The 17389-nt window shown below is 54.5% G+C and overlaps 1 protein-coding gene across 2 annotated transcripts; it reads right to left on the bottom strand.

Moving 5' to 3' along the window:
* Positions 1-3956: 3956 nt before the first annotated feature.
* On the bottom strand, positions 3957-11812 carry SH2D2A (SH2 domain containing 2A; the record flags this gene model as incomplete). 2 transcript variants are annotated; one of them, XM_081223809.1, is made up of 7 exons in its annotated part: positions 11609-11812; positions 10824-10913; positions 10401-10569; positions 7212-7361; positions 6701-7009; positions 4805-4944; positions 3957-4716 (listed from the first exon to the last, which is right to left on the bottom strand). In XM_081223809.1, the coding sequence occupies exons 1-7, from the start codon at positions 11713-11715 to the stop codon at positions 4659-4661; spliced, it is 1023 nt and encodes a 340-aa protein (XP_081079935.1). In that variant the 5' UTR covers positions 11716-11812. The 2 variants fall into 2 exon arrangements, with proteins under 2 accessions (XP_081079935.1, XP_081079936.1); XM_081223810.1 differs by lacking the exon at positions 3957-4716 and having other exon boundaries at positions 4777-4944.
* Positions 11813-17389: the final 5577 nt, after the last annotated feature.

The following is a 17389-nucleotide window of genomic DNA, read 5'->3' as shown; positions in this document are numbered from 1 at the left end:
AGGGGCAGTTTGAAGAAGAGTGTGGTGGAGACTTGGGGACTAGAAGGAAGTGAGGAATCTCACCATGCTTCTGGTCTTGTCGGCTGGGGTAACTTGAGGAGTCTGTTTCTCATTAAGTACAGAGGAGGGTTTCATCACTTACAGGAAAACCACCCGCTTATCTGAAATCTGACCTACTTCAGGTTGGAGCCAGACAGGGCTCCTGCATCCCGCAGGGACACTTGGGCTGTAGTTGTCCAAGTCAGTGCATCCAGCCAGCCTTCAGCAAGGAGCATTAGCCCGTACCACCACTCCCACCATCCACAGAGGCACTGAGGGCTGAGGTCGCCTGTCTGGGGTGTCGTAGTAGTGAAGTGAGGTGGTGAGGTAGGCTCAGCAGGGCACCAAAGTCTGAGGTCCCATGGAGTCAAGTGCTGTTTCTGTATTCAGTACGCTATAGACACAGCCCTTCCCTCCTGAGTTGCCACACTCCTGGGATTCAGCAGTTCACCTTTCTTATTTTAGGGGCTGCATCATGATGGAGCTGGAAGTGCTCTGGGTTGGGAGGCAAGGCGTGGTGGGCAGGGATTGTCCTGGTGTCTTCTGGGAACGGATAGTTAAGCCAGATATCTTTCAGCTTCCTCTTGCCTCCCACCTCCTTTGGTTCTCTGGAGGTAGTATTAAGCCATTTTTTTAAAGCCACTTTTTACTCCTACCAAAGATGCCATTTTATTTGGTGGTTAGAATTTCTTGGTCACCAAGAGAAACACAAGTTAGAAAATGGACAGACTTTATTTGGGAGGGCTTCCTGAGGTAATAACCTCAAGTTCTGATAAATAAGCAGGAAAGAGAAGACAGGGATGAGGGAGAGGGAAGGAGGAATAAGGAATGATAACTTGGCTCAAATTGGCATGGCAGTAACAGCCAAGGGATGGGATTGGTGGGGGCGGGAGGTGAAGGCCTTGGTCAGAAGTAGCTCCCAATGGCCCTAGAAGGTGTTGGAGGTGCTGGGGCAAAGCCCAAGTGTGCAGTGCTGCATTGCCCAGGGCAGAGGAGCTGAGGAAGGTGAGGTCCACAGGAACAGGCTTAGGCCGCAGACTTAGGAACTGCACAGAAATGGCACAGCTGTCACAAAGAGGGTTTCAGCTCTGACCCTTGGGCAGGGACCTGGCCAGGTCTTCGCCCCAGCTGGGTGCTGAGCTTGCTGTCCAAGAAGTCGCAGTCTGTTGAGGGGATGGTTGAAGTTCTGTGGGGCCTGGGGAGGTGGCAAGGGTGCTGGAAGGCTCTGCTGTCTGCTCCCAACCTTCTTTTACCCCCTCTCCCCCTGCTCAGCTTTGTTTCCGGTGGGGACACATGTTCTAAGGTCAGTAGAGGTAGTTGGGGATGGGGCCTCAGTGATGACTGGCCCCCAGTCCTCCTTTAAGTGGGTCCATGGGGAATGATGTGCTATAGACTCGTGACAGCTGAGGTTGGGGGTTTAATAGTTTCTCAGCCCCCTGCCCCTGCCCTGGTCCCCTGAGCCAGAGTTACGGGGTACTTTACTGAAGTAGACTATCTACTGCATTAGCTGAGGGAACTGATAGGATAAAGGGGACAGCTTAAGGGAGACAGGATCAGGCAAAAAAAGACTTCAGGGTTGGCCATGGTGCTGAAGGGGCTGGAACTGGAGGAAAAAGCTGGAACCTCCACTTGCAGCAAGGCTTTCTGCAGGCTCTGAAGGGGATCTGGGGCTCGGGGTAGGAGACTCTTCTTTCTGACAGGGCTGAGCCAGAGAGAGCCCTCCCTAGAGGAAGCTGGAGGGATGGAATAACCACGGGAGATTGAGTCAGCTGGGAAATGCCCTCCCCCTCCCCGCCCGTGTGGTCTCTGCTGGGGCAGAGAACCTGCTCAGCAGAATCGCCAGGCTCCCTTTCCTGTACTAGTTACTCAACTTCTCTATCCTGAGGTCTCACCGCAGCCCCAGGCCCCCGTGGGAGTGAAATCAGCAGGATGGTGCAGGGGTGCCTATGGCTATGGTGGGGAGAAGGGAGGTTCCACCACCTTGGTCATCAGGGCTGGGCCTGCAGCTGGAGTCCTCAGGAGGACCGGGGCCTTAATCCTTTGGCCTGGGAGGGGCCTCACGGTATAAGGGGGAACATTGGACTGGGATGACAAGATCTGGTCCTATCTCCAGTACCCTGTCACCTTCCCTCTCTAGACCTCAGTTTCCGATTTGGCTGAACCAAGAAGTCAGTCACAAGGGGTCTGAAGTCCCTTCTAGTCCCAGCAGTCCTGCTCGGCCAAGCCCCTCGCTGCCTGGTCTCATCTGCTCTGTACAGCAGCCCTGTGGGCAAATAAGGCATTATCTCCATTTCAAGGGAATGTAGGGAACAGTGGTGCAGAAAAAAGTTCCCCTGTTAAAGCCTGGGCAGCTGGTTAGCAAACAGCCACAACAGGAACCCAGGGCTCCTGACAATGCCATCATCTGGGTCCTCCCACCCACTTTGGTGAGTCCACCCCTAGCTGTGAGGAGCTGAAGAGGGAGGGGGAGATTCCCTGGGTCCTGCTCACCCCTTTCTAGCAGGCTTTGCTCCTTCAGAAACACCAGGTGGGTCCCTAGGCATTTCTGTCCCCTCCCCGAACCCGCCATCCTGTTCTATCCCGAAGTCTAAGGAAATCCCATCTTCTGACTCTGATTTCCAGCCCTTGCTATACAGCAAGCCTCTCCTTTTCCTGCCTCCTCCCCTGCCACGAGGAACCAGCCATGAGGTGACTCCCTGAGTCTAATCTAAGACCTTTCTTGCGCTTTCAGCCTCCCCTCCCCAAGCCATCTGCTCCCCTCCCCTCCCTCGTCTCTTGCTCAGGAGGGAGTTTAGACTTACAGACAGAAGGAAGTGGAACCCCACTCTGTTGACTCAGCAACCATATTTCTCCTTGAGCTGATTAGCACTGAGTGGAAAGGAGGGGAATTCACTAGTCACTGGAGCTGGCCCTGCACCAGGCTGGGGGTGGCATGGTGGTGGCAGCACCTAGGCCTAGGGTATATGTCTTCAGGGAGGGGGCTGGGGGGCTTCTGTGATTCAGGCAAGTACCCAGGGCCCCTTGGCAGGAAGAGAGACCTCGATGGGCTCTGATTGTCTTGACTGAACTCTCATAGAAATGAGGGTAAGAACAGGCTGGGACCACAGGAGTACCCAGAAGCCCCCTGAGTGGCTCCTGGGGGCAGTCTATTCTGCGCCCTCAGGGCCATCCAGGCGCAGACGCAGCCCTACCTCAGGGAGCCTCCAGTCAGAGACAAAAATAAGACCCAAGGCAGATTCTTCTAGGTGGTTGAAGCTTAGAATGCGGAGCTCGGCCACAGAGGCAGGAAGATGGCCTTGAAGTGGGTCTGGGCAGACAGGAGGAAGCCTCATAAGAGGAACAGGGGAGGCCTAAGCCCAAGAGGCTGGGAGCTGCTGCAGGGGGGCTCCCCATCCTCCTAAGGGGCTCACACACATAGGCTAGCAATGCCCCCTCCCCCTCCCAGTCCTGTGTTTGGCAGAGGGCTGGGGAAGGAGGTTCAGGGGCTACCTTTCAACCACTCCCCTCCCTGCCCCTTTCTTTCCTGGCAACCCCCAGGTGATGTAGCCACCCCTCTGCCCCTGGCTAGCTGCCCAGCCCACCCCAGTTAGGGAAAGAATACTTTTCAGAGAGAGGTCTGTGTCCCTTGCCTTGGTGTCTCCCTGCCTCCAGCCCATAGATCTGTGACCCTTGCCCAGGAGTCTCTCAACCCCCAACCCTTCTCCCACCATTGCAATGGTCGTTCAACCACTTGCCTTCCACAATATGAGACAGAGAGTCAGAAGGAGAGACAGAAGGAGCCTGGAGTACTTGAATCCCTGTTGGGGGAGGTGGTTGGCGATGATTTATTAGCCAGACAAGAATCAACAAACAAGTTCTAACATCTGTTCTCGCCAAACTGTTCCTCAGACAACAGCAGCATTGGACCAGGGCCCAGATTCAAAGGCTCAGAGGGCCAAGGAAATCAGACTCCAGGAGGAGAAACCAGGGCAGTGGGATGCAGCAGGGTCCTCCTAGCCCACTTCCTTAGAGGCAAGCACTGAGCCATTGGATTCTTGGAGACTCTTGGGAGGGAACCAGTGGGTGTGTCCCTAAAAGGAAGCAGACTCCACATTTGCTCCTCTGACCTCCAGGCTTCTTTGTGGGGGCCCAGACCAGTTAGGGGAACAGGGGTAAGCTGGGATCTGGAGGAGGGGAACAAGTACCCGGGACCCCATGCGGCAGAACTCTGGAGAGCAGCCAGATTTCCTGAGGAAACCTCTGACGTTTCCCGTGGTAAAGAGTTAGTGGATGTGGGGTACGGAACAGAGCACTAAACAGGAAGCTGGGGTTCTAGTCCTTGACCTTGACTAAGCCACTATCCCTCTCTGGTTTTGTTTCCTTATCTGCACAGTGAGGGAGTCGAACTTGATCAGTAAGGGCAAAGGAGATGCTGCTTCTCTTCCTTCTCTCACCCGTGGCAGACATCACTAATCAATCACAGAGTTCTTTTCTGCTGAGTTCAGATATGACCTTAACATCCTTTCCAATGCAGCGCTCTAGGCAGCCACAGTGAATGGATTGGAGTTGGCATGCAAGGTGACACCTTTTTGCCATCTTTGCAATGGATGATGGCTGAGGTCCTTTCCAGCTTTGATCATCTACAGTTTGTTCCATCCACATTTTGTGAGAAGGGCGCCTGGGTGTGTGTGAAGGTCTCTGGACCCGCTGTTCCCAGTTATCCCCGCCCCCGGCCCCACCCCAGCTCAGACTCAGCAGCTACTGAGGAGGCCCCAGGGGGAGCCACGCCTGACCTCTGTTCTGAAGCACCTGTCTAGAAAGGTTGTGGGGGAGGGTGTGCCCCCAGCGGGGTAGGGGCTTGTGGGGCACAGGAGGGCCTTGTTCAGCCACAGAGTTCTCAGAATGCAGTTGTTGGCCACCTGGATTCTGTAGAGAGAAGGATGGTCCCAGGTCACACCCTCTACCTTCTGCCTCCTAGGCTTACCTGCAGCCTCAAGGGCCAAGACGTCTGATCTTAACAGACATTGGCCTGCAGAGAGGAGGTCTAAACCTCTCTCATTCATTCAACAAACACTTCCTGAGCACTTGCTCTTTGCCAGGCACTGTGCTGGGTGCTCTGGAAACAGAGATGAACAAGTCCCAGCCCCTGCCCTCAGGGAGCTCACACTTTGCTGGGGGAGAGGGGAGATGGGTGTCAATGATCAGTGGCATGGCAGGTGTGTATAAAGCCTCTGTGTGGACGGCCTCTGCGGTGAGGTCAGGGAAGTCTTTGCAGCGGAGGAGAAGGGCAAGCTGATCTTGAAGGATGATTAGAAGGTTGCTGGGCAGCAGGAGGGTGCACGTGCAGGAAGTAGCTATAGGCAGAGGGACTGGCATGTGCAAAACCTTGGGAGGTTTGAAACCACTTGGTGTGTTTGGAGAAATGTGACCAGTTCTGGGAGGGTGGGAGCAGCTGATGGTAAGACTGAGGAGGTGGTTCCCCAGCCCACACAAGTATAGAGGGCCTCATGGGCCAGGTAGCTGTTTTAGAAAGACCATTCTGACTTTCTTGGGGCAGAGTGGGTCAGAAGTGGCAAGACTGGTGGTTAGGAGACCAGTTAAGAAGCCCTCGGATAAGTCCTGATGAGAGATGATGGGGGCCGAAAGTGGGGAAAGGAAAAATATATTTAGGAAGAGACTCAGCAGGAATCAGTGGCTTATAGGGGAGTGAGGGTGAAGAGAGGGGAGACGTCAAGGGAGCCCTACGATCTTGAATAGTTGGGTGGCTGGAGAGGTACCCGATCAGAGAGGGAACAATGGAGGGAGCAATCCGGGGAGCAGGGTAAGAACAGTGTTGGCTGTGCTGAGTCCAAGAAGCTGTGGGATGCTGGGGAGCCGAGCAGAAGCCTGGAGAGAAGTTTGCATAGAGACGTGGACTGGTGACCTCAGCTCTAGGATGGTAGCAGGTGGCAGGGGTGTGGATAAGTGTGAGCAGGCACAAGGGCTGAGGGGGAGCCTGAGGTGCCAGAAGTGGGGGGGAGGGTGGGGAAGGGCCTGAGGAGGGGGGCAGAGGCAGAGGGATTGCGTGGGAGCAGCTGGTGGGTCTAACACATCCCATGAAACAAGGTACTGACTTGAACTGATCAATGAGAAGACTGGGCAGGTGGGAGGATGGAGGAGAGGAGGAGTGTGCAGAAGGAGGGGATGTGCAGGTACCCCCTCCCCTGAGCTTATCTGAGGTGACACAAGGGACTCCACGTGCTCTTCTTTAGGAGGGCCCTGAAGGCTGAGGGGAGGGAGCCAGAGTGAGAGAGGCCCAAGTTCAGACTTGGGAGGAGAGGAGAGGTGGAGCCAAGATTCCCAGCACAGGGTGGGGTCAATCTCAGGTGGGTCTGAAGAGGACAAGCCAGGTGAGAGGGACACAGGCTCAGTTGGGGGAAGGCTGACGGGGCCTCTATTTTCTCTGAGAAGTGGAGGGAGTGGGGACTTGACAACGGGGAGGCAGGTCCCAGTAACTCCAGGCAGAGGAGAGGGAGCAAATCTGGGCCTGGAAGAGGGTTGCTGGCAGCCTGGACCCTCTGTCCTTTCCATCTCACCTCAGACCTCTGACCTGCATTCACCCTGACCCAGGCATCCAGTCTGAACACCTTCTCCACCCTCCGCAATCTAGCTTTCAGGAAATCCTCCTTGCACCCCCATTTACCTGGCTTCCTGGGACAGGCCTGGACTGGCACTTCCGTAGGACTTCGTGCCTGAGGATGCACGGCGGGCCCTCACACCCTGAATCAGGCACCTTCACCTCCACCTCGGCATAAATGTTGCTGGGGGCTTCCCCGGGGCTGCCACGGCCCATGGCATAGAAGTCTATGGGTTCATCAGGTTCGTGGTAGATGGGGTTGGAGGGCTTTGGGGGCGGGGTTGGGCAGGGTCTCGGAGCAGGGCTTGTGTAGACTTCGGGAGGCAGCTGAGGTTTGGCGGGGATGGGAGGCTTGGGCTTGGGCAGCTGGGACGTCTAGGAGAGAAGGCAGGCGGGGCGGAGAGTGGGTCAGAGCAACACAAGCAGGGCCAAAGCTGCAGCTCAGCCCGAGCCTCGGCTCCCTGCAGGCCCCCGCCCACTCCCCGCTGGCCCCGCCCCCTGACCGCAGGGCCTTCCCTCTTTTCGTCTCCCGGCTCCTCCCCTCCCTCAGGCCCCACCACCTCTCTCAGCCCAGTACCTGCTTTGGCCCCCCCGCCCCGTCTTTCTGCATGGGGGCTGCGCTTTGCTCCTTTTTGAGGATTGAGGTATACCGAGGTTGTGAGTCCTGGCTTTTGCTTCCAGAGTCTGATTCTTCAGTCCTTACGGACAGTCCTGCGGGCTCAGGAGTCTGCGGGGAAAGAAGGAGGCCTCAGGGACTTGGTGCACGAGGGGCGGGTGGGAGTCGGCAGGTGATGCAGGGGGGCGCAAAATAATCTCGTCCATACGGATAATGTCGGGGGTGGAGGTGCGACACAGAAATTTGGGTGGCGCTGGGTTTCTGGGTGAGGAAGAGGGGGCAAGGAGACCAGGAGGCGGGACAGTCGCTCTGGTCACAGGCCATATTTAGCATTAAACTTAACTTCATCTGGAACACAGGGCCAGGCCAGTCGCCATTTGTACCTGTGGTTGTAAAACTGCAACAAGGCTTTAGAAGTCTTTAGCCTAAAATTTTTCGGCATGGGGATAGATCTCCAAGACTTCTGTGCCTTTGTTTATTTCTGCAGGTGCCAGGCGACTCTACTTTATGGAGCTATAAGCTAGATATTCTAGGGACAGAGACACTGCCTCAGGGATGAGGAGATGAGCCTTATAGGGTTCCTTCCCATGTTAGTTATGCTTTTTGCTCAGCATTTATCCCTGGGTTCCTGAATGTTCTCCACATGCCCACTACTTTTGGAAGGCTCAGGCCATAGGCCTTTTCTCATGCTTCTGCAATCCACCAAGTGTATGTCTCCGTCTGAAGGTGTATAGGCAGTTCATGGATTCAAGTCAGAATTCTTCTTCCTTGCCTCAACCCCCTAAGAGTTCTTAGCATTCTCTTTGTGAATAAAAAATAGCACCTCTACCCTGCTGCCGAAACAGCAGCACCTTAGAAGTCAACCTGGACACCTCCCTCCCTTCCTCCCCACATCTAACGGAGCACAAGGCCTGCTCCTTCCACTGCCTAAATATCTTTACATCTGCACACTTTCTCCATGCCCACAGCTACCACTCCAGTTCAGGCCTCCTAAGTCCTCCTCCTGCATCATCTAGCCCTGCTAACCCATTCTCCACTCCGTGAGCAGAGTAAGCCTGCAGAAGTTCTCCTAGCAATCCTTCCGTGGCTGCCTGTTGCTCCAGGATAAAGCCCAAACTCCAGAAAACGTGAGTGACAAGACCCTCTGAGGGCCGGTCATGGAGCTTGGTCTCTGACAGCTCTGCCTTCAGCTCTCGCAGCTCCAGCTGGCTCCCCTCCCCACCAGACTTCCCTACACCCTGTTCCAACTGCTTGGGAATCTTCAGGTCTCCACTTATTCCTCACAAAATTCCACACAAGAGTTACCCCTAGGCACAGTCCCTCAAGGCAAGTTCTTAGAACTGACTCCAATCAAGCTCCAGGAAACTATTCTTGCCCAGGTCACCAGTGACCTTCTGTTGGCCAAATCCAGTGGTTAATTCTGGACCCATTGGCACCTGCTCTTCCCTGATGCATTTTCTTTGCTTCGCGTCTAGAGCATCACACTCCTGGTTCTTCTCCCCCCTCTCTCTGACTGCCCCTTCTCAGTTTTCTTTGTAGGTTCCCCCTCATTTCTGCAAACTCTCAATGCTGGAGACTTGGTATTCTTTTCCATCTACACTCATTCCTGAGATTTCATCCCTCCTGAAGGCTTTAGAATCAATCCATCTACATGCTGATGGCTCCCAAATGTTGATCTCCAACCTAGACTTCTGTCCTAAACTCCAGATCCCTATATTCCAACTGAGTACTTGACATCTCCATTTGCATATTGAATGGATGTCTCAAACCGCAAATGTCAAAACTGAACTCACGTTCTCCCCTGCCTCCCCTAGACTTGCTCCTCCTATAGCCTTCCTCATCTCAGTCAATGACAACTCCATCTTTTCACACTCCTCACCCAATCCTGCAAAAACCCTGTCAGCTCCACTTTCCAAACAGACCCAGTGTTCCACCTCCTCACTCCTTCACCTCTACCAACCTGGTCCAGGCTGCCATCTTCTCTCCTGAAGTATTGTAGTGGTCTCCATCTGGTCACCCATTTCCCTCTCAAACTTGCCAGGTCATGTCACTCTTTAGCTTGTAACTGTCCAGTGCCATCCCATCTCACTCAGAATAAAATTCCAAATCATACAAGAATTTACTGGGCCCCTTTCCTTCACCCCTGTGGTCTCATTTCCTACCTCTCTACCCATGCTAGCTTCCTTACTGCTCTTATTCTTATTCACACACATCAAGGATCCTTCTGCCTCAGGGCCTTTGCACCTAGAATGTTTTTCCTCTAGTTATCTGCATGACTTTCTCCCTTACTTTATTCAGACCTTTGTTCAAATGTCCCCTTACCAGAATAGCCTTCCCTGATGTTCCTATGTAAAATAGCCCCAACCCTGTCACTCCTTGTTTCTGTATTCTCTGTTTGTTATCTGTATTACACATTCATTGTCTGTCTCCTGTCACTAGAATGGAAGCTCCATGGAGGTAGGGGTATTTGGGTCAGTTTTGTTTACTGCTATTTTCCCAGTGCCCGGACCAAGGCCTGGCACAGAGCGGTCCCTCAGAACTGCCTGAACTTCCTCAGGGAGGCACTCTCTGACACGGCTCCCCACCACGTGAGCTAAATGGCACCCCACTCTGTATTTCCTCTCTCATCACACTCTCACACTTGATTCCTATTGTATGTCTTTGCCGCTGGTAAGTAGCTTTGTGGGTTTGACACCCATATGTCTTGTCTCAGTAAATATCTCTTAATTTAAAGAACAAATGACCCGGTAATTCCCTGGCCGTCCAGTGGTTAGAACTGGGCACTTTCACTGCTGAGTTCAATGCCTGATCAGGGAAATAAGATCCCACAAGCTTCGAGGCAAAAAACAAAAAAACAACACCCCCCCCCCCCGCAAATGACCCGTCTGCCTAGCTGGCCACTCCCAGCCCCTCCAGCCTTTGTGTGGCTGGGCTGGTCTCTCAAGGACCCCCTCCTCCAGCGCACGCATCTTTCTGGAAGGGCATCCGCGTGGAGATGTGTGGGCAAGGGAGGTTTGGCTGGGTCGTCGGTGGGAATGGGAAAGTGCCTGATTTCGAGGTCCTGTGGCCTGGGCTCTGCGTGGGGAGGGGCGCTGGCCTGGGTTCCCAGGGTCAGGGTCAGTGTCAGGGCCGGGGATGGGGGCTGTGTACCTGGCGGGCGAGGGGCTCGGTGAGCGTCTCCCCGTAGGGGCTCAGCGGGCACGCCTTGTAGTGCCGCAGCAGGTCCTGCAGCCGCTCGTGGGCGCTGTCCTCGCCCAGCACCACGTGGCGCCCATCCCGGAGTTGGGCCAGCAGGAAGTGGCGGCAGCAAGTCCGGCTCCTGGAGGCACTAGTCAGGATCAGACCTGCTCCCTCTTCCCGGCCAGGGCACCAGCACGAGGAGTGACCCCTACCCGCCCCGCGCCCGGGTCTCCCACCCTTAGTAGACCGGGGGCTGAGCATAGACCTCCTCCGCCCCTGCTGGGAGTCTGCATGAAGTTCTTCCCCTCACACGTCCGTCAGTATCAAGTCCCGCCCTCTGATTAGCCCGAAGCCCCGCCTCCCTGTCGCCCAGCGCAGCGCTCCGCCCCTCACCTGTAAGTCAGCACAAAGGTCACGGCGCTCTCGCTGAAACGCACCAAGTAGCATCCCTGAGGCTTGCTCTCTAGCAGCGTCTCAGCCTCTCTGTGGGTGATGGAGAAGACACGGAAGATGCTCAGACTCTTCCAGCCTCACTCCCTGTCTCCCTGGCTCTCATGGGGGGACCCCTACCCCCTACCAAGAGGGCTTAAGTGGCTAGAGAAGGGTGGAGGTGGGAGAGAGAGGATGTGGGCACTGTGCTTCTGCTGCAGGGACTGGGCATGGATGGTCAGGAGACCTCCCAGCCCTGCATTCTCCTCCTGGAAAAGCAGCCTGGGGTCGGGGACTCAGGGGGGCAGTACAGCGGCCGCAGCAACAGGGATGGTAATAGACTTCTAGACTTCACAAGTCACAAGCTGAACAGAGGATGTGAACGGAGAGATACAGGAGAAGTGAAGCTGAGAAGTGGAGGAAAAAAGGGAGGGAAGAAAGAGGAGAGGGCTGGAGAGAGCCAGAGGTAAATAAAGATGGAGGGAGAGAGACTGAGGCAGAGGTGGGAACTTGAGCACTAGAAGCCTTAGAGACAGGAGGAAAGTTGAGCCTAGAAGGGAGAAACTGAGGCATAGAGTGGGGGGTTTGGGCTAGAGCCTCTCCAATGATCTCCCCCAGGAGAGCTGCCTTAACGAGTAGCCTTGGAACCTCTAGGCCTGGCCTGTAGCCTCAATCTACTCCTGACTGACCGCAGGACCCAGGACTGGCCCCTGCCCTTCTCTGAGCCTATTTCTTCCTCTGTGACTCACCTCCGGGTGATGAAGCCATGGAACCAAGCAGGGGCTGCCCCATGCTGCAGGAGCTCATGGGCCTGGGTCTTCTGGAACCAAGCCTGAGTCTCAGCCTGCAGGGACATGCCTCCTTCCCTGGGCACCTCTTCCTTCCCGATATCCTTTGGGCTGCAGGCAGCCCCTGGGGCCTGGGGAGGTGCCTGGGTAGGGGAAGAGTTCAAGGAGGGGGAAGTAGCCATGATTAGTGGTCCTTCTGACTTCAAGCCAGCTACTCCCTTCTCACCCTTATACCTAGCCCCTCCTGGACATGCGGAGGAAGCTCCCCATCCCCCATCCCTGTTGCCTATTTTAGGGTATAATTGCCCAGAAAGTCCCTCCCAAAGTGTAACTTAAATCTCTTCTTTAGGTCAAACTGTTTTTGTTTCCAGGGAATTTCCTTCCACTTCCGTCTGGGTCTGTGGGCCTTTGATCCAGTAGCAGTGAACTGTTAAACTGTGCTTTAAATGGGAGTGAGGCCTTCCAGATGGACAGAAAGGCATTCCCTGGCCTGAGGGATGAAGGGAATGCCAGAGGCCAGAATGAGGGAGGGCTCACCCTACAGTAGGAGGGAGGATTTCCTAATGACTGGGTGAGTGAGAAGGCCTGAGATGAGGATGCACTGGGCAAATGAAGGCCACGGAGAGAGATGCAGACCCTCCCTCTGGGCCGCTGGCTTTGTCGGCAGCCCCCAGCTCATTCCTGCTTTGGCCTCTGTCCCCCTGCAAGCCCTCACCCGTGGGAGGGTGGGAGCGGAGGAGGGAGCAACACCCCCCAGGTTCCCACTCACCGCAGGGTGCACAGCGGAGGCCCTGGGGCTGGGCCGGGCTTCCTGGGCCTTCAGGGCCTGGAGTCTGGGACCCGGCAGCAAGCCCAGGCCCTGGCAGCTTGTGCGGTTCAAGTCTATGGGCCGAAAGGTGCTGAAGGTTATGGTGGGGGCTTCTTGACTCCCTGTTAGCGCAGAGAAGTTTCTCAGTGAGGGCCTGCCTCTCCCTCTGCCTCCCAGCCCTCCCCCAGGCTCAGAGGGGCCCCATAGGCCTCTCCCTGGGGACCTGGAGGACAGGGACAGTTGTGACAGCAGGAGAAATGCAGGGGGGATGGCAGACACGATTTCTCAGGGAGGAGGAGTAAGGGGCCAAAGAGGCGCAGAGGGGCTTCTCAGGGAAACTGGGCCCCAGGAAGGAGCGCTGGGAAGCCAGCTGGTCTTCGGCTGGCCCGGAAGTCCTGAAATCCGGGAAAGGAGGCAGATCTCTTCAGGGCAGGTCCCTCTTCTGGCCCAGGATCTTCGGCCTCCCAGCCCCCTTCATTCTCCTGCTGTCTCCTCTCTCCACTCGAAGAAGCCCTCAGAAGACCCTTTCACCCTTATCCTCAGGGATTCGTGGACCTGGAGCCCCCGAAGAGGAGCGGGGGTTGTGGGCCGCCTGCCCGCCAGCTCTGGCTTGAGGTGTGGCCCATCACGCCTGAAGTGGGAGCTCAGGCCCAGAGGGAGGAGAGCAGGCGCCATGGGGGTCTTGATGTTCCCTCCCACCCACATTCCCCAACTTCACACTTACCTTGAGGGCATATCTGGGCCAGGGGGAACTCCATGGGGGCAGCCTAGGAAAGGAGCCCCTGGAGCAGGGTGTGTGTCTGGGCTCTCAAAAGGTGTGCACACTCAGCTACTCATCTCTCCTCTCACCCCAGCCCCCGGGGGCAGGAAATGTCGCCTCACCCACAGCCCTAGCCCTCGCGGAGGACTCACGTCATGGAAAGCCGTAAGACAATTGTCCCTCCCCCGGAAGCCAGGCAGCTGAAGGTGGTGGTGGTGTGGTGAATATTTGTGTCATTGTGTGTCTGGGTGTTGGGGAGTCCTTGTTGCTGTCTTATCTCCATCTCTCTGGTGATTCTTTCTCCACGCCCTCACTCCAGACTGGGGCTTCCCTTTCTCTCCCTCTCTCTTTGTCTCTCTCCCCATCTCTTGATGGGGCTTCGGGGTCATCGAAGATTCATAGGCAGGACTGTGCTCTTGGGACACACGAGGAGGGGAGGGGGCAGAGCTGCAACAGAAAGAATGTGGGTCAGACTTTTGAAGGATTTTCTGAGGTCACATGAAACCTGTGAGACAAGGGGGTAGGGAAGAGGGAACCTGGCTTCATCGTCAAGCAGAGAATGGAGCTGGGTTAGGACAAAACCAGGCCATCCCGCAGAAAGGGAGGGGAAATTTCCTTCAACTAAGCAGGTCGTCATTAGCAGCTGTTATTAATAACTTCAGTGCTGATGTCTTAAACCTGCAGTGTGCTTACACCTGCTGCCACCCTAGAGGACCAATCCCATTTCTCTCTTGTGTGATCCTCACAAATGAGAAGGATTCAGGGAACATTATCCCCATTTTCCAGAAGGGTAAACTGAAGCTTAGAGAAGTTAAGTGCCTTGGCCCGGGTCTTTCAGTGTCTCAGATGTTCATGGCAGAGTTGGGACTAGAAACTGGATCTTCTTTTACAAATTTCACCGTGATTTAGGCCAACAGTCCATGGCTATGTGCCAGGCACTGTTCTTGGTGCTGAGAGCCCGGGGAGAAAAAGGATCTTGTCTCAAGATGTCAAGAGGGGGAAACGACTTGCCAACAGGTACTTACAGAAGGTTGTGGTGAGTTAGTGGTGTGGGCTGGTGCTACGGGAGCCCACCTCAGAGGCTCCTAATCTAGCTGTGTGTGCAGTGCATGCCTGCGTGTACAGGGGGTTGGGATGTCAGAAGAGGGGATTGAGCTGAGCTGTGGAGGATGAGCAGGGTTGAGGAAGGTAGGGGAAAGGTGTTTCTAGAAGAGGAATGAGCATGTGCAACTGCATGGAAAAAGGAAATAGGGTGGAGCAGGGGATATGTGACTGGAGCGGAAGCTGGCTTGGGGGCTGCCAGCAGTGGATTATGCAGCTGGTGGGGCCAGGGCCAGAGTACACACTGCCTTGCACCCAGGAAGGACTTTGGAGTCCCGACAGCCTGGAGAGCTCCTTCCCCAGCAGCTCTGAGAGGGAAAGACTTCCCCCAGGAGTCACGGCTGGCCCAGCCACACCCATACCCCAAAGACTTACCTCCCCCTGAGCTGCCTGAGCCCTCTTCCCTTCCTTAAAAACGGTTGCCTTAGCCTTGACCCCAGCCCCCAGAGACGGGATCAAGACTAAGGCATGATGAATGATCTCCCTCACTATGCTCTGCACTGAAAGCAGAGTGGGCTCAGCAGACGTCAACTAGGGAGCAAGATGCCCCTGTCCTCTTCTTGAAGCCCTCCTCCCATGTTGGTGTGTGATTCTCTTGAACACCTCTCCTTCATATGGTTCAGAAGTGGAACATCAGTTAGTATAGGCTAGGTTATGCTGAGGTGACAAAGAGCACCAAAATCTCAGCAGCTTAACACAACAAAAGTTTGTTTCTTACCTATGCAAGTTACACTGAAGAGCTGGGCATCTCTTCAGGGCAGCTGTTGCCCAGGTGGTGGCTCAGCCTCCCAGGTTGCCTAAACATTATGGTGCTGCCATATCTACACACCCTCCCACAGTCACTGTGGCAGGGGAAGAGGAGTATAGAGAGTTATCCGCTCTTTCCTAAATGCTCTCCCCATCTCTGGGAGTGAAACATGCTCCTTCCGCTAACACATTATTAGCCAAAGCAGGTGGCTTGCAGGATCTCAGTTCCCTGACCAGGGATTGAACCCAAGCCACAGCAGTGAAAGCCTGGAATCCTAATCACTGGGCCACCAGGGAACTCCCAGGGATGTGTATTCTTCCACATGCCCAGATGGGGAGGAGCAACGGCTACACTGATGAACCCAATCATGTCTCCTGTAGTGAGGAAGCATCCCAGCTCAGGATTTAGTCTTGAGGACAAGCTTAGCAAGTGTCTTAGTAGAGCTCAATGCAAGACTCAAAGTTTGACACTTTATTTGGGAGGTACAAGCTCAGGGTGGTGAGGATGAGGAGAAGAGAAGTGAAGCAAAAAAAAAAAAAAGTAAAATAATATTACTGCATTGGTTATCACTTCAAAATGAGCTGAAAAGAGAAACATCCAGTTTCTTTTTTTTTTTTTTTTTTTTTTGCAGTACGCGGGCCTCTCACTGTTGTGGCCTCTCCCGTTGCGGAGCACAGGCTCTGGATGAGCAGGCTCAGCGGCCATGGCTCACGGGCCCAGCCGCTCCGTGGCATGTGGGATCTTTCCGGACCGGGGCACGAACCCGTGTCCCCTGCATCGGCAGGCGGACTCTCAACCACTGCGCCACCAGGGAAGCCTGAAACATCCAGTTTCTTGACAGGCATTTTCACTTGAGGACTTTCTCCAGACAGGGTGCAAGCTGAAACCACAGCTTGGAGTAACCCACAGAGGGGAGAAAGGAGGAAGAACTTATCTTCCCAGCTCCCTCATACTTCCCACTTCCCATTGATCAAGATGGTCCCACAGGAACCGCCTTAGAGATTGCATCCCCTGTACCTTGGTATCCACTCAGGAAGCCAGATCTCATGGTCCTTGGTGTGGTGTCTGATATTAATCAGAAATGGAGAGGTGACTCAGAGAGATAGGTTCAACAGATGATGTGTGAAGACTGTGCATTCCTAGGATTCATCTTGGACTCTAGCCAGCTCAGGTCCCAAAAAAGGGCTCTGAAAAAAGTGGAAGTGGTTTGGGAGGCAGCCAGCCAAGGAGTCAATGAAAAGAATCTAAGGAGGTGTACAAGTTTTGTGCCCAAAACAGTCCACCCCTTGTGCCTTCTCATCATATACAGATCTTATACTACAAGACAGGGCTGACATTTGTTCTGTACAAACAGAAACATCCTTACTCTCCAAGAAGGGAGCTACACTCAGTCACACAACCCCCTTCAAGGTGGAGGTCAAGGGTGTCTTTCTAAAAGACTGAGGTGAGAGGATAAGTGAGAAAAGCTGCAATCCTTGTAGTTGTAACTGATCCAGAGGCTCTGATTGATAGTCATCATCTCCCTCCTCTGCCACTCATTCTAGATGCCCCCACCTTTAGTTAGCATTTCATCTGGTCTGGGTTGTTTTTCTGGTGGGGTGATCCAGAACTTCATTCCCCCAAGGTATAGACCCCTAGTTGCCCTGCCCTTATTGGTTGTTGTAGCTGCCCATTAACTGTCATCGCCAGGCATGGAAGTACTAAGAGATGTCCCAGACATTCTCTGACCAATTGGCCAAGCTATTTGCCACTCCCTAGTAGTCCATGCCCATCCTTACTCTGGACCATCTTTCCCTAGGTGCAAAGAGGGTGACTGATGTATGCTGCAGCTCTGGGAGGATTTCCCTTTAGCACTGTCTTTCAGGGACACTCTGAGTGAGACCATACTGCTGCTAGTGCCAACATGTCATCCTGGCACATCTATCAGTTGGTTATAGGGAATCCCTGTGAGGTCACAAATATGGTTGAAGAAGAAGCAGTAGCAATAGAGGCAGGAGATTGGCAGTCTGGGCCACCTGCTCATGCAATTTACTTTTGAATTCTGGATCAGTTCAAGACTGGTACAGATGTATCATGCCCACCACAGAATGAGTTACTTGCTTTGCCTGTCCAACTTTAGGACTTGTGGATCAGATAGCATTCAGTTTTTGTTTGTTTGTTTGTTTGTTTTTTGCGGTACGCGGGCCTCTCACTGTTGTGGCCTCTCCCGTTGCGGAGCACAGGCTCCGGACGCGCAGGCTCAGCGGCCATGGCTCACGGGCCCAGCCGCCCTGCGGCACGTGGGATCCTCCCAGACCGGGGCACGAACCCGTATCCCCTGCATCA

The sequence above is a fragment of the Mesoplodon bidens genome (genome assembly GCF_964165515.1).
Source record: "Mesoplodon bidens genome assembly, chromosome: 2".
NCBI classification, from domain to species: Eukaryota; Metazoa; Chordata; class Mammalia; order Artiodactyla; family Ziphiidae; genus Mesoplodon; species Mesoplodon bidens.
The sequence above is the reverse complement of the archived record's forward strand: the minus strand, read 5'-3'. Positions and strand labels throughout refer to the sequence as shown.